The 22,345-nt window shown below is 42.4% G+C and overlaps 1 protein-coding gene across 1 annotated transcript; it reads right to left on the reverse strand.

The window, feature by feature from the left end:
* Nucleotides 1–3,288: 3,288 nt before the first annotated feature.
* On the reverse strand, nt 3,289–22,286 carry ube2wb (ubiquitin conjugating enzyme E2 Wb). Its single transcript, XM_015955283.3, has 6 exons — nt 22,207–22,286; nt 17,200–17,291; nt 7,552–7,654; nt 3,757–3,912; nt 3,595–3,670; nt 3,289–3,520 (listed from the first exon to the last, which is right to left on the reverse strand). The coding sequence occupies exons 1-6, from the start codon at nt 22,240–22,242 to the stop codon at nt 3,507–3,509; spliced, it is 477 nt and encodes a 158-aa protein (XP_015810769.1). The 5' UTR covers nt 22,243–22,286; the 3' UTR covers nt 3,289–3,506.
* Between the last annotated feature and the right edge of the window lie 59 nt (nt 22,287–22,345).

Below are 22,345 nucleotides of genomic sequence, written 5' to 3' on the forward strand. Positions count from 1 at the left end.
GTCAACATTTCTTCCCATTGAGTCACATATTTATTCCATTTATTTATTGCTAGTTTTCAATGTTTGTAATCTACACTATAAACACGAATAAAATAACTAAAATAACCTTAAAAGCACTGTTCGCGTGGATAAAATATAATATGTATGCAATCATATGACGCAAACTAAGTATTTTTGAACAAAACTAAACGAAACAGAACTTCAAGCAGCGCCATCTACAGCATGTCATTTATACTTTTTTTAAGTTTATTTTGTTTTAGGAAATCTAGAGAATAAAAAAACTTCGTTGCAGGAAAACCTAACATTTAACAAAACGTAAGTATGTATTTATTTTTCTAATTTTCTTGCAAACAAAAAACGTGTTACTGTGGGAAGATTTTGACAGGTTTCGAAACCAGTTTTTTAAAATTGTGTTACCATCAAATATCAAATCCTATCTTGAATGAAAACCTTAAAATCGTTATATTTTCTTTATACCTGTTTTATTTTTCCTCAGCATTGTTTTATAATTGTATATCTTTTTTGATAAAAAATATAAACTTGTTTTTGCATTGTGACACATATCAATAAAATATTACAGTTTAGATAAATATCAAGTGAAACCCAATATGTTATTTTACAAAAGCAGTAGTATTTATAACTGTGAATCCTATTTGTTAGTATCAGACGTTATGTAGAGGACGCTGAAAAGCTTAACAGCGTAACCGCCATATTGGATAGGTGAGGTCCCTCACTCTCCCATAAACACAAGGTGTTTTTATACATATCTGTGCACTCTCTATCCCCAGCTAGTCATAATAGAGTGAGCAACAATTTCAAAAACAGATCACGTGGGACTTTCTAGACTACCTTTTGTAATCAGAGATGGAGACCCATCCAAGATGGCAGCCATGTGTCTGTGGTCAATATTCACCAATAGATGGCGGTATTGGGCCGCTTTTTGAAGCATGTCTTAAACGAAAGGTTAATTTCATGCCTGTTGAATAACATGCTAATTGTACCAGTGGAAATTGTGCTTTTTAAAACTTGAGATTAAAATTCAATAACAATTACGTTCAAAACGTAAATATTCTGCTTTAATGCTGTATTAAAAATATCTGATCCAACATCTATAAACCAATGTATATTTTAGCCATTTTTATAGGTAAGAAAGGGTTTATAGAAATCAACTATTACATTTTTCAGCTGCAAATGTGCTTATTTTATGAAGAATTGTTATACTATGGCTTAATTTGATCTTTTTGAATACTTAAGTGAATGTGCATTATTAGAAATATTAGTTCTAATGTGTAAATCACCCAAACTTGTAAGGTTGATTTAATTTTTTTGGTTAGAGAATCTGTTTTTCTGCATATTTGTAGATAATTCGGGCAAATTTTTAACAAAAGCAACCGATTATATAATGTTTGGGTCTTTGTTCATTAGAAACATATTAATGTCAGAACAAGTGCAACATAACAAGTGATAGAAAATAAATGACAAATGCAACAAGATTAAATAAAAGTGAATTTATGCTTTTATTGTTGATTATGAAAATGAACAGGCACCTATTACATGGAGCTTGCACATCCCAGAACAAAAAAAAAAGTTTTTAAATATAAATAACCCGCCCTCATTAGTGTTTATCACTCTCACAACAACCTGCAAGCTAAGAATTCAAACCACATTAAAAAGGAAAACCACAAAAACTAAAATCTCAACGTGTTCACTCACAAATTAGTTTTAACTCCTCTGATCTTGTGCCCACTGCATGAAGGCCTTTTTGTCTCTGCTCACATGCTGTTGACTGCATTAACATCAATCAGGTTTTTTTCTGTACCAGCAAACTAACAGATGACTCAACTCATTAAGAAGAAGCAAAAACCATCGGATAAATAGTCGTCTTTAAGTTATGAATATAGTTTTTAAGATAGTTGTGGTAATCTCCTCTACATCATCACATTCACTCAGCTTCATAAAAAAGAAACAAAATTGTGCTAGATCTCAGAAAAAAATCGTTTTGGAAAAATTCAAGTATCTGACTGGATAAAAGTGTTTAGGAATGGAGTGATTAGTCTTTGGAGGTGATCTTTGTGATGTTAAAAAAGTTATGGGAAGATTTAAGGATGTCGATGAGAAAGGTAGGGTTTAAAACTACATGCACCCCCACTGTAAAATCAACCAATTCTTTTTACAGTGTACAATTCCTAATTTAACCAAAAAAAAAAAACACTAATGTTTATCATTCAGATGGAAACGGAAGTGCATCTCCTGCTGAGTTCGGTCATCATTCAGAAAAACTTCTACACATTAATAGACAAACTTTCAACATAACAGTCTCTTTTGGTGTAAATATAGCTAAATTCAGAATATTAAATAGGTAATTTTTAGAGGCGATCTCTTTATTGAAAAAAGTACCTGAGCCAAAACTGACTGGGGAAGAAGAAGAAAAAAATCACAATTTTTTCTGACTTTTACACACTTTCCTGTCACTCACTGCTGCTCTGGAGCTCATTCGAAGTTTTAAATTAAATAATACAAAATATTAATAATAATAATAATAATAATAAACACACTGACCCATCAAAAGAACCCCTTTTTCAAATTGTTGGCTAGTCCAAAAACAGTAGAAAAACAGACATTTAAAATCAAACATGTCAGAGGAAAGAAAATTAAAGCGTGTAAATTTAAACGACATTCATCATACATGTAAAACGCATCAGTGTGTTCTTAGACATTCTTTAAATGGGAGAGAGGCTGCTGCTGCTGCACATCTAACCCAACCTGATGAGGAGATGCTCACCGAGGTCACCTTATCGGGTTCTCGCCCCGTTTGTACCGCCATTCCGTCCAACAGCAGGAAGAACCGCAGGTCTCAGGTTGGAAGATGAAGAAAACCGCGCTATCAGCGGTTACTAACCAGAAAAAATACACACAAAGGACTGCTTACAGTGCATCTGCAAGTAGTGGATAACGTAAAAAGTGTTTCTTTCCAAACTAGATACTCTCACAGTGCATATAATAGTAATGATGATGATTATGATGAAGAAAAGGGAAATACCAATGGAGCATTTTCTTGGGGTTTTGATGGTCAGATCCCTTCTAGAAGATGGTTACATTTCTCTTCGTAGGCCCCAGCATGCATCCATCAGTTGTTATTGCACAACACAAAGATCTTAAAAAGCACCCACACAAAAACAAACAATAATAATAACTGTAACACAGGAAATTCTATTGTCTCACCAGAAATCTGCCTTTTCTCGCTCGCTGCACTCCGAACCGTTAGCCAAAAATAACGCATCACTTGTACTCGGGTCGATTTCCGTTTGTCATTTTCTATGTTACAACCGACTTAAACATGCAGCCCCCTCCCTTTCGTTTTTAGTGGGGAATGTAGACAAAAGCCTCCAGCGCTTGGTTTCCATTGCTCCAGTCAAAGGTCAGAGTTCAAAGACCGAATGATTAAAAAGTGCTTTACGTAGGTCAGTAGGACTTCTTTCTTCTACGAGTATTACAAAGTTTGTACATTAGCATGTATCATCTGTGAAAAGAAAGCACGTTTCAATCCCAGGATCAAAACGTTTGGTGTTTGTTTAATGAAGCTAAAATACTCACCGTGATACCACCATTTCGTTTTCTTTGGGTTTTTGTTACACGTTCTTACATAGAAGGAGTTATCAGGCGGCCGTCGCTGCAGAAGGATGAAAATAAACAGGTTTAGCATTTAGCCAGTACAGAAATGATGACGGGAGGTGTCGGGATGCACGGAGCAGGTACCTTTTCTTTGCAGCTGGACAACATGCTGATAATGCTAAGACAAACTGATTGCACTGAGAGGGCTGGTGACCAATCTTCCGTCAGAATCGATAAACAGATGTGACCGTTGCTATACACATGTGGGTGGATAGGTATATTCTCTCCTGTGAACATTACCTGCATAAGTAGGGAAAATGAACAACAATTAAGTGATAAACATATTTGAAATGACACCTAAAAGGGGTGGTATCTTCTGAAAATGTTTATTCCCCTCTACTGTGTGAACCCTGGCGTATTTAACCCTCTGCAGCAACATGGAGCTCTGGGATTAGGACACGGGGCCAGGGTGGGGTGAGAGGCAAATATAGGCCAGCAGAGCAAATAAACAGTCGTCAAACACTTTCTATAAAAAGAACTGGGGAGCATTTGCTGTTAAAAGTGCAAGAGTCAAAACTAAATGGTCAGATGAATTACCTCAAGCACAGTAAATGGCCTGTGTTTGAAATAGCACCTTCTTAGGGTTCTACAACCCCCCAAGGTGCTTTACAAAACAGTCATTCACACACACATTCACATGCTGGTGGTGATGAGCTACGATGTAGCCACGTGTAGACAAGTAACCCACCTTGCCTGCTGGTGGGCAGAGGGGCATGCGGCGCCTGTGTACGGCAGACTCACCTCTGTCAGTGCGCCCCACAGCAGCTGTGGCTCATCACCACCAGCGTGTGAATGTGTGTGTGAATGGGTGAATGACTGTGTTGTAAAGCACCCTGGGGGGTTGTAGTAAGGCACTATTTCAAATACAGGCCATTTACCATTTAATAGACAACCTGCTCTACCTCCTGAGCTACTTGCTGCCCAAGTGCATGAAGTGCATCAGCTGAGATGATGAGTGGGGTGGAGGTAATAAAAAACAGGAACAATGGATAACAATAAGTGAAGGCGGAGCTGACAGCAGAGTACCAGCTCTGCAAATGTGGACGCAAAGATGACATTTAAATGCTTCGTGCTCCAGCAGGAACCTGTCGTTTGTAAACTGCACATTCTAACAGTATATTGTGTTTTTATCCTCTACTTTTCACCCTAAAAGCCTCCCAAGTAGGGGTAGACCGAAATACCAGTCAGCCAATATTACAACCGATGTTTGTCTTTAGTAAAGCCGATTTAAAGTCAGGCACATCCTTGGAAAGCCTGGTTTGGACAGATCGACGGATTGTTTGACCGATATGGGAAAACTTAACGTGTGTTTTCTGAAAAACTGACCAATGCAGCAAACTACCAATAATGCTCTGCAGCTGGCGGATGGGCACTTTCAGAGAAAACCAGGCGTTCCTATTTAAAGGGTTGATTACTATTTCAGTTGTAAAAATATCCCTAGCCTGCCATTTTTGGAGTGCAGGTCCTGGTGAGTAAAAGAGAAGTGTTGATTTAAACTAATCTCCTAAATATGGCTTCTGAGGCACGACTTCACCGATTTCAGGCTTCAGTTTCTACCAACCACGGAACAACCACAGAGACAGCTTTTAAAATGATTAATGCAGCCACCCATAAGGTAGACACAAAAGTTTTTCCACTTAAGTTTAGAAAAGTGGTCCTCTGGGCTTTAGTGCCCCCGCTGCAGAACTCTTAACAGATAGGTGCCAATATCGGATCATCTAGTGATGCTGAATTCAAACATTACTGTCAAAACATCATAAAAGAAAACTGAAGCTAAGACAGTGTAAGAAATGAGTGACCCTTTCAACTAGGCTGGATAAGGCTTCAGAGAGTGCAGAATGCAGCGGCTAGATTCCTGACAAACACCTCTTGACGCTGTCACATTTCACCTGTCCTTGCACGCTTGCACTAGCTGCCGGTTAAATATCGTATCCAGTTTAAGGTCTTAACCTTAGTTTACAACATCCTGAATGGTCAAGCCTCTGCTCATCTGTCAGAACTGCTCATGCCTCATGTTCCACCCAGAACCCTGAGATCAGCAGATCATTTACTTTTGTACATCCCAAAAATGAAGTATAAATCTCGTGGGGAGCGGGCCTTTGTGTTCGCTGCTCCTAAACTTTGGAATGCTCTCACCCTTAGTGTTCGACAGGCCCCAGAACTGGGTTGATTCAAGTCTGTACTGAAGGACTACTTCTACTATTTAGCTTTTGATCAATGACCAAGCTTTTATTGTTATAGAATCTTCCCTGTTGAAATGTGCTAACCTTTTAGCATTGTTTTTATTGTGACTTTGTTTTTACTCTAGTATGTTTCTTTTACATTTTTAGGTTATCCCTTTTATCTCTTTTATGATATTTATCTTGTTTTTATCTTGGGGTTTTCCTTTTACTACTACTGTACAGCACTTTGGTCAGCTGTCATGCTGTTTTTAAATGTGCTTTATAAATAAACTTGGTATGGTATGGTATGGATAAAGATCCACAAACGTGGATCTACAACAGCTTTTCTTTGAGCCTCTATTGGCGCTTACACATTAGCGTAGGTACGGGCCCATAAGGTACCGAACGGCACCGGAATTTGGTTTCACACACCGGTCCGATTAGCGTTTTCAGTGCCGAGGCGACTTTTTCCCAGACCTTCTCCCCAGCGGTCAGACTGGGACCGAGGCGACACTACGGACTGACTGGCCGGCTGAAATTACGCCTACCGCCTCCGATCTGCGAGAAGAATCAGCCAGCCGGGGGTTCCTGCATGTGCGGTTCATTTTCATGCTGGATGCTGTTGAGTTAACTTCTGTCTGTTGCACGGAGCTGCCGATCCGGAGCTGCTATTAAGTGTGGGAGCGGGAGAAAAGAATAGCTTTGTTTGAGTGTGTGTGTGTGCATGCATGCTCCCATTCTCCGCATCGGAGCTCTTGCCCCTCGCAAGCAGACAGCTGCTCAGGGGAGAAATCAGGGGGTGGGCGGCACAAGATTATGAGGGGACACAGAGTAAATTAATAAAATAATGTGGTTCAGAGTCTCCAAAAGCAACACAGCTCATGTCCGCCTTTTGGTACCTTATGGAACGGACTTTCCCGCGCGTATTAAGCGCCCCCCACAGGCTTGGGGATTTCCGCATCTTGAGAAGTTCCTCGGATTAATATGTAAACACTACACCGACCATACCAGCCCAAACTCACGCCATCCTGCCCGACCAAACCCCGACCGTTACGACGCTAGTGTGCAAGCGCCATATAAAGCACATGACACTTTGTTGGGGTCCACAATGCCCTAGGAGCTCTGATAATGAATATTAAATGAGCTGCATGCTGATTGGCTGGTTTAATGGCTCAATGACACTGCTCAAGCTAGAATCTCTGTACAGCAGTGTACAATATCCATATTATTCAATAGAAAGCTACAGATCTATCTGGCATTCATTATAAGTTTGGATATACCCTGTACATCCTGGAACGTTACATGTGTTTTCCCTTTGTTTATAAGAACATTAGCAGTAGCTCGGGCTAGCATTTTTCTGCAGTTAGCATTACTGAGATCAAAGTTTATTCATTGCGGATGTTGAAGTGGGTTGGAGCATGCTAATGTAGGGAGGTGCGTCTATGCTTATGACGCGTTAAACCAGTTTTTGTCAGGATGAACCGTTTCTCCGTGACCATTACAACTTTACTAATTTACAAGTTGCAGACTTTTTGGTACGCTACATAGACATCTCAAGTTGCCTCTATTCAACAACAAGGTAAAAGTGGTTGTTGAATTGTAGGACCCATTTAAATATGCGAACACACACACACACACACACACACACACACACACACACACACACACACACACACACACACACACACACACACACACACACACCCTTTGCTCTTACCTGAGGTGAATCAAAAGGATATCGACTACTAAATTTGAATAGCAGCTGAAATTTCTCTCCTTCATAGAGTGTACCGGGCGCTCCCTCCATATCTACAATCCACCTAAAAACAAAAAAGGACAATGATGACTAAAACATTCCCCCGGTGCCCCAATAAAGAACACAGGTTACCCAAATGTTTACTGTCGAATATAAACGTTACAGGGGTGGTAATCATATTTTCTGAACCATTGGTATTGAAGCTGCTTTACCAAATCAGCACAGCAAGTTGGCCATTCCATATAAACACAGTCAAAAGACTCTCATACCTCCGTCGGCTAGGCCACGCCCCCCAATACGGGAATGCGCATTGCCAGAGTAAATGGGAGAGCACAAATCAACAATCACATTTTTCTATGCCTAAACATCTTTGGTGTCTGTGACTTCAAATGGTGTTTTTTCTTTTTGGGACTCTGGTAGTTTGTCCTTAAGTTGAAGTGGTAGCAGCTGGCTGTTTCTCCTTATCTGATATTAATATTATATGTGCTTGGTCTCGTCTTGGTAACAAAGGCATTTTTACTTGGCCTTTAAAAATGGGACCCAATGCTTGACACAGCTTTAAAGGGTTGGATTGGGGGGTTAAACTACGAAATAGTTCCCGAGCGCAGCCGTGTCTGCAGCACACCGCGCCTCCCCACACAAGTGTGTGTGACAACTAGGGCTGCACGATATTAGGAAAACCGGCTATATTCGATAACAATGATTAAATTGCGATAACAATATTACTTGCAATAAATAAAAACTTATCTCATGAACAAAAATAATCAAAAACAAAGAAGAAAAAAAAAAACGAGAAAAGCAAAAGATGTGAGGAAAGGGAAAAAGATAATGAACAAGAAAAGGTAATCAGTGGATCCCAGGAAAAGCAGAATCAGCAAAAAGAGCAGAACAAAGCTAACTCATGTGTTTGCTAACCATCAAAATTAAGTACTGTCCGCCTCAGGGGCGGGCATCTAATCTATGAGAACCCACCCTTTTGGCCAAATGGGTGAAGAGCTCTATTTGATTTGTTAAAAAAAACATCAGGCTTCCATTTGATTGACAGAATGCATTATGTGTAGCAAACATTTGAGCTGATCATTCATTGCGATATTTATCTGTTCTTTGTGATATGCATATTGTGCAAGCTGATATCGCGATAACAATATATTTACGATATATTGTGCAGCCCTAGTGACAACTATGGGACTTTAATCTTTAATATGGTCAAGGGCCTGGTCTTGGTTCTCTCTCATCTTGGTAATGTCGTGGTCTCGGATAATTTGGTATTGATTACAACAACTAGGTGAAGGTTTTAAGACAAAATTGAGAGAACCACTTTATTTTTAGTGAGTTTTTTTAACCTTCACATTATACTTATAGCAATACTATGTTAGAACGTTATCAAGAGACATGAAAAAAGTGTTTTAAGCCAACTTGTTTAGCAGATTTGGCATTGGAGCTTTAAGATGACTATTTGGAGATATACAAATTTCAACATTTGTTCTCTAATCAATTACAGAAAAAAAGCCTTCCTTTCTTCATCATATTAAATCCATCTCACCGGTCCACTAATCATATGCTAAACACCCCAAAGCATAAACAATGTCTCTCTTAAATGGTTGTATAGTGTAGAACAAGCCGCTAATAAATTAGTGATGCACTGAACACTCAGCTGGTGATGGGGATCGGATCATTTTCAGCTCTACTGGCTGCAACTGATGACAGGCAGCGTTGGAAAACTCAATGTAGTAAATACACGGCGCTGACAGCTCTACTTGAATACAAATCAAACTTAAATCAACATCTTAGTTTAAACATTGAGCAGAGAAACCTCTGTTTTACAACTGATTAATCTCATATCACACCAATAAAACCTGGCAGTTTAAAAAAAGATAAGTTTAAATGTTTAATGTGAGTGGGAAGGTTCTTCTTGAGCCTTAGGCTGTTCTGGAGAAAATATAAAAGTTGTTAATAATTATAAGAGAAAATAAACAGGAATTTCCGAGTCAGCTTTTTAAATCTAACAAGAGCCAAATGGCTGACTTTGCAAAAATAAAAATCTAAATGGCCAGCACATTCACTTAGAACTGTTGATTTTGTTATAAAGAATTTTGGATAGTCTCAAAGAATGACCTTTATTATAATCAAAGTTAAGGAAGGGGAAATTTACATAAAGTGATGCCATCTTTATTAAATCAAAGGGCATTTATTAGCTCAATTGGTGGCGACCAAATGACTTCCTGTTGTTACAGAAATAAAGTAAACTAGAACAGTGTGAGCTGCCAATGCTGCAGTAACTGTAGAATCAAAAGCTCTCAGTCTGACTCCAGTGACATTCAATATTCAGAGGGGTTTGACAGTGGTTTGGTAATAATGTGATACTCCATTGATTTGGTGGATACAATCTATTTCTGCTTCAGTAGCCCAGCGACAGCACAGTGCTGAGTGGGCTGGTAGCAATTCAATCCAAGTATAAGAACTGCCAATGTGAAAGGCTCGGGTCTTTTGTATGAAATCTGTTCATCTATGCTGTGTTGGTAATCTATTAAGTCAAATATTGTAGTTTTAAGGCCTAGTTAACAGAATTAAGTCCGGTACAAGGTAGCAGAAGTCCAAAAGGAGACTAAATTTGGACATTTTTCCCAAATGAAACAAAAGGACCCTAAATTGCCATGTCTTTTTCAAATGCAACTTTGTGACAAATAAACCTACGTTCATGAGATCTTCTTTGCTTCAGATCAATGTGGACGATGACTGGCAAAATTAATGCAGAATACAATTGAGGACTTGCCTGGCAAGCTAGCCTGGCCAGCCATGCCAATGCTTCCTTATGCAAAACAAAGGGCCTCGTAACGCTCCTATTCAAATAACCCCACCCCCTGAGAATTCTAACCAAGCCAATCAGCGCTGAGCAGTGTACGTCACACACCACAATGCTCAGTTTCTCATAAAGAACGAAGATGACGTCTGACGCGGAGTTCGCTGCAGCTCTTTCCTCTGTTCTAAATGACTTGGATGTCTTTAAAACCACAAGTAAAAGCACTAAAAGCCTTTTTTATAAAGAAAGGTGGTTGCATTGTCACCAGATGGCAGACACCATCTTTGACTACAGCTAAAAAACTACAGCATCGCGCAATACAGTTGTCATTTCTGCCTTTTTTTCTGATTGGTTATTTTTGAGCTGGCTCGTCCCGGCCCTCATGGTGCTCTCTGCCTATGAGTGTCCAGACTCATCCTCTGTGTAGAATAGACAAGAGGACGAGTCTGGCAGGCCAGGCTACTAGCAAGCCATCCCATATAAATATATAATCTGGCCACAACCCATAGACGAACTCGGCCATCTTTCAAATGATATCCACACGTGACTGGACAGCGCTAGGACCAATCAGAGCAATGAACAAGTTGACATACGAAATCAATTAATGGGGAAGTCCACCATTCACCGCTAAAAGACTAAGCAAATGCATCCTTGTTTGAAAAGTCCAAGTCTAAATCATCCAAAGTTGATGCTAAAGCCGTTTCAAACCAGCACTGTTCCTGGACCAACACCATTTTTGCAGTTCTTCTCTGCCACAGCTCTGGTGCTAAGCCTGTCCATCGTCAAACATACAGGTCATTCTCAAAAAATTTGCATATTGTGATAAAGTTCATTATTTTCTGTAATGTACTGATAAACATTAGACTTTCATATATATTAAGATTCATTACACACAACTGAAGTAGCTCAAGACTTTCATTGTTTCTAATATTGATGATTGGGTGGCAGACAGAGGCGGGAGCCTTGGCGGTCCGATCCCCGGACAAGAAAACTGGTTTCTGGGACATGGAACATCACCTCGCTGGCGGGGAAGGAGCAGGAGCTTGTGGCAGAGGTTGAGCGGTACCGGCTAGATATAGTCGGACTCACCTCGACACATAGCATTGGCTCTGGAACCCAAGTCCTTGAGAGGGGTTGGACACTCTCCTTTGCTGGAGTTGCTCCGGGTGAGAGGCGGAGGGCTGGGGTTGGCTTTTTGTTAGCCCCAAGACTCTGCCTGTGTGTTGGGGTTTACCCCGGGGGACAAGAGGGTAGCTTCCCTGCGCCTTCGGGTCGGGGAACGGGTCCTGACAGTTTTTGGAGTCCCTGGGACGAGTGCTAAATAGTGCTCCATCAGGGGACTCCATTGTCCTGCTGGGGGACTTCAATGCTCACGTGGGCAATGACAGCTTGACCTGGATGGGTGTGACTGGGAGGAACGGCCCGCCTGATCTGAACTTGAGTGGTGTTTCGTTATTGGACTTCTGTGCAAGCCGCAGTTTGGCCATAACGAACACCATGTTCGAACATAAGGATGCCCATCGGTACACTTGGTACCAGGGCAGCCTAGGTCGCAGGTCGATGATAGACTTTGTAGTTGTATCATCGGACCTGCGGCCGTATGTTTTGGACACCCGAGGGAAGAGAGAAGCGGAGCTGTCAACTGATCACCACCTGGTGGTGAGTTGGATCAGATGGCAGGGGAAAATGCTGCGTGGACCTGGCAGACCCAAACGCATAGTGAGGATCTGCTGGGAACGCCTGGCAGAAGAACCTAAGACGGTCTTCAACTCCCACCTCCGGAAGAGCTTTGATGGCGTCCCAAGAGCAGTGGGGGACATTGACTCCGAGTGGGCCTTGTTCAACTCTGCGATTGTTGAGGCGGCTGTTGCTGCTGTGGTCGCAAGGTGGCCGGTGCCAATCGTGGTGGCAACCCCCGTACCCGCTGGTGGACACCAGAGGTTCGGGGAGCCGTCAGGCTGAAGAAGGAGGCCTACAGGGCGTGGCTGATCTGTGGGTCTCCGGAGGCAGCAGACAGGTACCGGATAGCCAAGAGGGGTGCAGCAGTGGCAGTTGCCGAGGCAAAATCTCGGGCGTGGGAGGAGTTTGGTGAGGCCATGGAGAAAGACTATCGATCGGCTCCAAAGAGGTTCTGGCAAACTGTACGGCGCCTCAGGACAGGAAGGCAGCAACTCGCTCACGCTGTTTACAGTGGGGATGGGGAGCTGCTGACATCAACTGAGGCTATAGTCGGACGGTTGAAGGAATAATTTGAGGAGCTCCTCAATCCCACCTATGTGCATTCCGAGGAGGAACCAGAGCCGGGAGACCTGGGGATGGACTGTCCAATCTCGGGGGGCAGAAGTTGCTGAGGTAGTCAAACAACTACACAGCGGCGGAGCCCCGGGGGCGGATGAGGTTCATCCTGGGTATCTCAATGCTATGGATGTTGCAGGGCTGTCATGGTTAACACATCTCTGCAACATTGTGTGGTCATCGGGGGCAGTTCCTGTGGAGTGGCAGACCGGGGTGGTGGTCCCCATCTTAAGAAGGGTAATACACTATTCCAACTATAGGGGGATCACACTCCTCAGCCTCCCTGGAAAGGTCTACTCCAAGGTACTGGAGAGGAGGGCTCGATCGATAGTTGAATCTCAGATTGAGGAGGAGCAATGTGGTTTTCGTCCTGGCCGTGGAACTGTGGACCAGCTCTATACCCTTACAAGGGTGATGGAGGGGGCATGGGAGTTTGCCCAACCAATCCAAATGTGTTTTGTGGATTTGGAGAAGGCTTATGACCCCAGGGGCACCCTGTGGGGGACGCTCCAGGAGTATGGGGTGGGTGGCTTTCTGTTAAGGGCCATTCAGTCCCTTTACCAGAGGAGCGTGAGTTTGGTCCGCATAGCCGATAGTAAGTCGGACCTGTCGCCAGTGAGGGTTGGACTCCGCCAAGGCTGCCGTTTGTCACCGGTTCTGTTCATTACCTTTATGGACAGAATTTCTAGGCACAGCCGTGGTGTGGAGTGTGTCGAGTTTGGTGGCAGGAGAATCTCGTCTCTGCTTTTTGCAGATGATGTGGTCCTCCTAGCTTCATCCAGCTCTGACCTTCAGCTCTTGCTGGGTAGGTTCGCGGCCAAGTGTGAAGTGGCTGGGATGAGGATCAGCACCTCCAAATCTGAGACCATGGTTCTCGATCGGAAAAGGGTGGCTTGCCAAATCCGGGTCGGGGGAGAGGTTCTACCTCAAGTGGAGGAGTTTAAGTATCTCGGGGTCTTGTTCACGAGTGATGGTAGGAGGGATCGGGAGATCGACAGGCGGATTGGTTCAGCATCTGCAGTGATGCGGACGCTGAGCCGATCTGTCGTGCTGAAGAGGGAGCTAAGCCAGAAAGCCAGGCTCTCGATTTACCGGTCAATCTACGTCCCAATCCTCACCTATGGTCATGAGCTTTGGGTAATGACCGAAAGAACGAGATTGCGGATACAAGCGGCCAAAATGAGTTTCCTCCATAGGGTGGCCGGGCTCAGCCTTAGAGATAGGGTGAGGAGCTCGGACATTCGGGAGGGACTTGGAGTAGAACCGCTGCTCCTCCAGATCGAAAGGAGCCAGTTGAGGTGGTTTGGGCATCTGGTCAGGATGCCATCTGGACGCCTCCCCGGGGAGGTGTTTCTGGCATGTGCTGCCGGCAGGAGGCCCCCGGGTCGACCCAGGACACGTTGGAGAGGTTACATCTCCAATCTGGTCCGGGAACGCCTTGGGGTCCTGCCAGAGGAGCTGGTGCAGAAGGCCGGGGAGAGGACGTTCTGGAGCTCCCTAGTTGGGATGCTGCCCCCGTGACCCGGACCCGGATAAGCGGAGGAAGACGACGACGATTTTGATGATTTTGGTATACAGCTCATGAAAACCCAGAATTCCTATCTCAAAAAATCTGCATATTTCATCCGACCAATAAAAGAAAAGTGTTTTTAATACAAAAAAGGTCAACCTTCAAATAATTATGTTCAGTTATGCACTCAATACTTGGTCGGGAATCCTTTTGCAGAAATGACTGCTTCAATGCGGCGTGGCATGGAGGCAATCAGCCTGCGTCACTGCTGAGGTGTTATGGAGGCCCAGGATGCTTCGATAGCGGCCTTAAGCTCATCCAGAGTGTTGGGTCTTGCGTCTCTCAACTTTCTCTTCACAATATCCCACAGATTCTCTAGGGTTCAGGTCAGGAGAGTTGGCAAGCCAATTGAGCACAGTATTCCCATGGTCAGTAAACAATTTACCAGTGGTTTTGGCACTGTGAGCAGGTGCCAGTTCATGCTGAAAATGAAATCTTCATCTCCATAAAGCTTTTCAGCAGATGGAAGCATGAAGTGCTCCAAAATCTCCTGATAGCTAGCTGCGTTGACCATGCCCTTGATAAAACACAGTGGACCAACACCAGCAGCTGACATGGCACCCCAGACCATCACTGACTGTGGGTACTTGACACTGGACTTCAGGCATTTGGGCATTTCCCTCTGCCCAGTCTTCCTCCAGACTCTGGCACCTTGATTTCCGAATGACATGCAAAATTTGCTTTCATCCCAAAAAAGTACTTTGGACCACTGAGCAACAGTCCAGTAATGCTTCTCTGTAGCCCAGGTCAGGCGCTTCTGCCGCTGTTTCTGGTTCATAAGTGGCTTGACCTGGGGAATGCGGCACCTTTAGCCCATTTCCTGCACATACCAGTTCACGATGGCTCTGGATGTTTCTACTCCAGACTCAGTCCACTGCTTCCGCAGGTCCCGCAAGGTCTGGAATCGGTCCTTCTCCACAATCTTCTTCAGGGTCCGGTCACCTCTTCTTGCTGTGCAGCGTTTTCTGCCACACCTTTTCCTTCTCACAGACTTCCCACTGAGGTGCCTTGATACAGCACTCTGGGAACAGCCTATTCATTCAGAAATTTCTTTCTGCGTCTTACCCTCTTGCTTGAGGGTGTCAATGATGGCCTTCTGGACAGCAGTCAGGTCGGCAGTCTTACCCATGATTGCGGTTTTGAGTAATGAACCAGGCTGGGAGTTTTTAAAAGCCTCAGGATTCTTTTGCAGGCATTTAGAGTTAATTAGTTGATTCAGATAATCAGGTTAATAGCTCATTTAGAGAACCTTTTCATGATATGCTAATTTTATGAGATAGGAATTTTGGGTTTTCATGAGCTGTATGCCAAAACCATCAACATTAGAAATAAAAGGCTTGAACTACTTCAGTTGTGTGTAATGAATCTAATATATATGAAAGTCTAATGTTCATCAGTACATTACAGACAATAATGAACTTTATCACAATATGCTAATTTTTTTAGAAGGACCTGTAGAGTGCTGAGATTGACCTGGCCTACACATAGCTGAGCCAATAGTAGACCTGCTGAGGCTACAATGAAGCATGGCAAAACCGAACTGCTGAATTCTTCTTTTGGTACTGCTCTGGTTTGTCTAGATTTCTGTGCTACTTGAGAGCAACATCCTCAAAAACCGTCAATAACCTGTTGATTGTATGACACATAAAATTATAAAAGAGGATAAAAAGACCAAATATTGTACACATGCTGAATGAAAGACACAACAGCATCTTAAAAGCAGCATTTTCCTTGTTAGCAAGGTTGGCTTATTATCAAACTGGAACCCAATCAAGGAAAAAGCACAATAATCTAATGAGCAACACAGAGACAGCCTGTACTAGAAACAAAAGCTATCAAACTAACAACACGTTGGCATCTTAATGTTGTCATGTGGCAGTGTCACCAGTGAGTTGTTATTTTTTTTCCTCTGTGTTTGGATAAGGTCAGCTTCACTGCTATCTGTAATTACAGCAGTATGGGCGAAATGTCTGTGAAGGTTCTCAGTCATCCAGGTCATTGTAGTCTAAGGAGCTTTGAAAGAAAAGCGTCTGGACTTCTTTGAGTCAGCAGAGTTGCTTTAACTCAAAGAACTCAAGGTAGTCAAAGAAGTCCAGACGCTTTTCTTTCAAAGCTCCTTAGACTATGGGCGAAGAAGGGCCAATCCCAACGGCCGTCAATCACCACGTACCTGAAACTCTCAGACCTTTTCTTCTCTGATCTGAGGGCAAAAAGGCACACCCGGACATACCATCTAAAGACCACAGAAGCCAGCTGAACTGGTTGGAAGTCTTGTCAGACATGCACAACAGTCACTCCCCCACCCTCACCACTGCCCAGGTGACTTATGTAATGAGAAATAATAAAAAATGTATCCAGACATTCCTTTCTGCCAGATTTACTTTTAAGATAATGCACCGCAACTCAGCGTTAGCAACTATGCTGGGGGAGAAAACAGACAGCATAACAAGGTCATAACTTTCAGAGCTAATCTTGCATTTTTAAGACATCCAAATGGCAGCCAGCAACCTGCCTTCAATCCATTAACCGCACTTCAAGTAACAGCTGAGTTGGTCTGCAGCACTTCAATTCACACACAAAAACGCTGATGGGCGTTTAGAAGAAGGCATCCAGATAGTAATGTCTGTTAGCTGCCTGAGTTCCTTGTTACTTTATCTCAACTCCTGCATGCCAACCTGTAAATATTTCATAAGAGCGAACTGTGACACTGTCTATAAGAGACTCTTCTTCTGAGGAGCCAGAGCTGCCAGTCGCTAAAGTAACCACAATTGTTCCTCGCCACAGGGGCTTCGTCGTACCCACCCCTCAAGTCAAACTATTGCACAAGCAACATTAATTACAAGTTCAAAGTGCCTCCTCTTGGTAAAAGCATTTCACAAAGACTCAAGAGTCAGCTCTGAGAGATGCTTCTTCATCCAAACAGGTGTCAAACAGAAATACTTACTGTGTGATGGTGTTCTGTACACTTTTCTCATTGAGCGTCATTCCTGGGGGTGGATCATTTTGCAAGGCTAACAATTCCTTTTGTAGCCGTTTCTGTTGAGAAGGACACAAGTTCACATTATTGTTTAATATTATGTAAAACATGGTTTCTCGAGTGTGTGATGACTAATGGGATTTTAACCTTTGTAAGTTTAGCTTCCACATGACCTAAAATGAGCCCCAACTTCAGTAACTGTTAAATCAAAATTGAAAATGTTCATGCAGACATGATCTATGAATGATTGTTTCGTATGCTGCACCTTCTGCACTGTAACTGCTCACCCTTTATCTCATTCTTAAATCTTAATTAAATTTGTGTATTACACTTCTTCTAAATGTATTTGTGTATTTTAATTATGCGGTCACATTGATTTTGCTGTTCTTGCTCCTGGAAGGCACATTGAAAAGCACAAAATGTGCTATACAAAGAAGCTGCCTTGCCTTTACTGTAACATGGGACTGGAAGAATTAAAATTATTGAATTATCATTAAATAATAATGATCAAAAATGTCACGAAAACCTGTCAAATGAAATAAAAATGGATTTTTATTTTTTTAAATCTACTACTTTGTGGGTCCAGGAGAATCTACCAGAGTGATTAATTCGACATTAAAGCATCACTAAAGAGTTTTATTTTATTTTACACTTTAAGCTATTTCTTTCAAACTGGTTTCAGTGGTTGTACAGTCAGAAACTTCACACTGGACAGCACTCTGTAGCCCTCTGCTATTCAGAAACTAAATTTAACAGTTTTGTGGTTCTGATCGGCACCCGTGGAAACCTGCTTTATGGAAACTAGTGATGTGTATTGGTGAAATTCTGGCGATACGTTAGCGTATCACAATACAGGGGAGACGATACTATACATCACGATATATTGCGATACATTTAGTCAGACAATATTAGCGATTTTTTTAGACTACATTATAGGAATATTCAATAAATGGTCCAAACTGATACTTAACATGTTTAACTTGGGGTATCTGAACCATAATAGAGGGATTTACATTTCAATGATGGAAACAAAACCCATTGCACACTACCGCCAAGGCCTGCTCGCTGTCCCTCGTTCTAGGTGTCGTACTCGTGGGGACTGGGCTTTCTCAGTCCTAGCCCCGTCACTCTGGAACCAGTTGCCACCCCCAGTCAGGCTATCCCCATCTCTGCCAGTGTTTAAGAGTCGCCTAAAAACCCACCTCCTCCGCTTGGTGTTTCCTGAATATGTTTGAGTTAGGCCTTCATTTATGTTGATTTAAATTCCCTGCTTTCATTGGTCTCTTTATCTCTTGTTTTACCCATTTGTTTTCTACTTTGTTTTTACCTTTTTTTTTCTCTTGTACCATGTTCAGCGCCTTGGGCTTCCCGACAGGGTCGCAGAAGGCGCTTTATAAATAAAGCTTTGATTGATTGATTGAACTAGCGGTCAGCGTTTGACTTGCACAAAAAAAAAATTTTTTAAAGAAAATACACAAATGTTTACATGTAAATTCTTCCAAAAATTAGATACACAGCTTTTGAATATCGATCTATTATTGCAGGGAAAAAAATCAAAAATATTTTGCAATAGATATTTATGATACACAGCTTTTAACTCATTCACTACCAGCCGTTTCCTGATTGGTAAAGCCCTTCGCTGCCAGCGTTTCTCATGGTTTTTACTGTTTTTTTAAGAGTCACAGAACGTTGCGCTAGGATGATGTCGACGCCAAAACAACCAAAACAAAGCGAGGACTCACCTCTTACATCAGGAAGAATCCGTGTGTTTCGAGCGCTATCCGTTCTTTCATAATCCATTGTTGAATTGTGAACGGCAGAAGCTTTTCCGGTTCACGCCTCACTTTTTTACAGCAGCGGCCCAAAACGATCTCCTAACACATGGGTTTTCTGCTTCCTGATCACGTGACGTGTGACGCAAGCGGATGAAGATCGGCTTTAGAGCTGAGATATTTTTTCTCACAGTGCCGGGGCTCGTTCGGATGCCCACACAGTAAAAAAAATGCAAATGACGACTTTAGTCGTCAATGGCAGTGAATGAGTTAAATATCAACATATCGCTGGAAAAAAGATCTTGATACATTGCCATATTGATATTTTCTTACATCCCAAATGGAAACAACCATTTACTGTGCCGTATAGCTGGGCATTGATTAAAATTTCAAGAGTCGATTCGATTCCAATTCTCAAGAATTAGAATCAATTATTGCGATTTGATCCAATTCGATCTGACAAATTAATGAAATATTGGCAATTTAAAATGGCTGTATAGCCCAATCCTTCTCTCAGAATTTTGCTTTTCGCAAACAGGTCCTAAGGCATTCTTAAACGTAACATATTAAGCAGGGTTTCCCCCAGAAAATGCTGCATGGTGGCGCAGTGGTTAGCACTGTTGCCTTGCAGCATGAAGGTTGCAGAGTTCTAAACTCGGCTGCAGCCTTTCTGCGTGGAGTTGCGTGTTCTCCCCATGAATGTGTGTGTTTCCTCCCCACAGATCACAACATGCCCATAGGTTATAAATTGTAAGTCGCTTTGGATAAAAGCGTCTGCCAAATGAATAAACATAAACATAAAATGAGTTAAGCCCGGCGGCTTTGGCCGGGGGGGGGGGGGGGGGGGGGGGGGTCCCGCGCTCGGTCCAGCAGCGGTCCTCCATGAGAGCGGGGCGGGGAGGTCGCGCTACGCCTACGTGTGCTGTGTTCGTCTCCTCCTCATCCTCCAGGAGCCTCCTGTCGGGTGGTGGTTTTCAGACTCCTAAAAAACTAAGACACTTTCAATATAAACACACCCATAAGTGTTGCTCAGACTACTGAAGATAGACATCTCCACTACCTTCTGGTGTAAGTAGTAACTTTACGAGGGATCATTTTTGCAGCAGTGGTTCGTTAAATTCAGCAATGACACTTCTTGCAATTTTGGTGCTTAAAGAGTTAAAGCAATCTTTGGACGTACAGATCAATCCTCATGAATATTTATGAGAATCGATTCAGAATCGGAGAATCAATTTTTTCAACACAGCCCTACTGTGCTGGTAGCTCATATAAAGGCTAGCAGTTAGCTTTTTCAGTTTGTCGATCATAAATAAAAAGCCCAAGGAAAAAGAAGAAGTTTCTGTTGAGATCATAGCGGAGCCTGGAAGTGTAATGTCTTTGGAGGTGAAGCTAAGAGCTTAAACTTGAATGAACATTGGGAGCTAAAAGACGCTACGAAATCACGGACAAAAGGTGACCTGGCTTTCTAGCTACTAAACTAGTAATACTTTTGTCCAACAGTATGGATCTTTCTATTTTGTGGCTTATTTAGCATCAGGTGGCTTGTGTGAGTGTTAGCTCATTGTTAAGGTTGGTTTATGCTCGACGCGTCCGCGAGGTCCGCACGGCTCCGTGCAGCGAAAATGCGTCATTTTAACAACCACGCCCCTCCACTGTGCCTCCGCACGGCCCAAAATTTCTGTACCGCGCACCTAGGAAATGTCCTAACCATGCGGACGGTCGGACGAGGAAAAACATGGCGTACTGGCAAGAACTAGTATGGCGGAGGTTCGTAAATACAGACATTTGTATGATTCAGCTCTCAGAGATCACCATGATCAACATGTTAATAATTCTTGGAGAGAAATAGCTCGCACTGTCGGAAAAGACGAGGACGCTGTTAAAAATGCTGGAATGCCATGTTGTAAACAACAGTAATTTTTACTTCTACTATGGTGTAGTGTTGGATGCATGCTGCAGAGCTCTATGCTGCCCCCTACAGTTTGGGAGAATATTGGCTCACCGCAGAGACAAGCCGCATGAACCATAAACGCTGCGAGTTGTGAAGCGCGTTCCATCCGCGAGCCGCATCATCAAGCGGAAAGTGAATGCATCAAGCATAAACCAAGCTTTAGCTACAGCATGCTGCAGGTTATTTCTGACTGTTGTAATCCCATTTTCAACCAGTAGGAGGGAAAAGCAGGAAACTCTTTTAAGTGTTACTTTAAATGAAAAGATTTTATAAAACTCTAAAGAGGAACTTGTATCCTTCCCCTTTAAAATTTGGTACAAATAAATATGTCAGAAAACATTTCATAAAGCAGGATTGTGTTGCCAAAGATTTGTTATATATTGATGACAAGATAAATATAAGACAACTTAATTTGTTTATTCTGGCATAAAACTTTCCACTGATTTAGGTTTGGATTGGTTATCAAACAAGCAGTTAGCAAGCTATTCCATTCATTAAAACACAACAGATAATGTTTGGAAACAAAATGTCACGTCAAAACTATGATTTTAAACTATCTAGGACAGACAGTAATTGGGTAAAATAAACCTGGATTAACGGAATTAACTGTTTTAGATTGAATCTTTATTCTTCTTGGATGTTTTATGTCTTTTACATAAGTGACTTAAGTTTTTACCAGCTTTTCCAGTGGTATAATTCGTCTATTTATACATACACTGGACAAAATTGGAGGAAATTTTCACTATACTAATGTTTTATTATTTTTCTGTTATTTTGCCCTAAACGACAGGGTGAAATCGTACAGTTTCGACACAACTACACATAAAAACACCTGTTCAGAACAGCAGAAAATCTGCGCAGCGTCTCGTTAGCTGGATGCGGTAAACGTTGACCACACAGCAACGCCAACTCTCAGTCAGACATCTTTAATTAGTTTTATAACACATCATCACAATCCACTCCGAATGACCACCCTGGCTCTCTACGAAGAACACGACGACAGTTCCGGTGTAGCTAGTTTTCCTTGTAGCCCTCTGACTTGCTGTGGATGATGGGCTACTTCGCAACAGACCAAAGCAAGCGCTAAACTGGAGTAGTTTAAGGTAAAAGTCACAGCTTTTACCTTCGTGACATCACCACTTTTCAACGAATACGCCCGAATAAACAAAGTGGTTGATAAATATCTACAAAAACAAAAAGAAGGAATTCGGTAAACGATAAGTATGTGCTCGCTCTAAATTGTATTCTTACCTGCATCGACGCCATGATGGAACCCCCCCCGTGCATCAACGCAGAGTGGAGGACGCTACGTCACTAAGTCACGTGACAAGATAATGATCGTTTTGAGAGAAAAACTTCATCCAAAACTTTAGCATAGCGTCGGGGCTAA

The sequence above is a fragment of the Nothobranchius furzeri genome, chromosome 7 (genome assembly GCF_043380555.1).
Source record: "Nothobranchius furzeri strain GRZ-AD chromosome 7, NfurGRZ-RIMD1, whole genome shotgun sequence".
Taxonomy (NCBI): Eukaryota; Metazoa; Chordata; class Actinopteri; order Cyprinodontiformes; family Nothobranchiidae; genus Nothobranchius; species Nothobranchius furzeri.

What these genes read in the sequence shown, in the direction of transcription:
- ube2wb (XM_015955283.3), bottom strand. Translation starts at nt 22,242, where the DNA reads ATGCACGGGGGGGGTTCCATCATGGCGTCGATGCAG. An exon ending in GTACAGAACACCATCACACA is followed by an intron (nt 7,655 to 17,199) that starts GTAAGTATTTCT and finishes TTTTGTTTTTAG; the next exon opens with GTGGATTGTAGATATGGAGG. An exon ending in ATCCTTTTGATTCACCTCAG is followed by an intron (nt 3,913 to 7,551) that starts GTAAGAGCAAAG and finishes CTACTTATGCAG; the next exon opens with GTAATGTTCACAGGAGAGAA.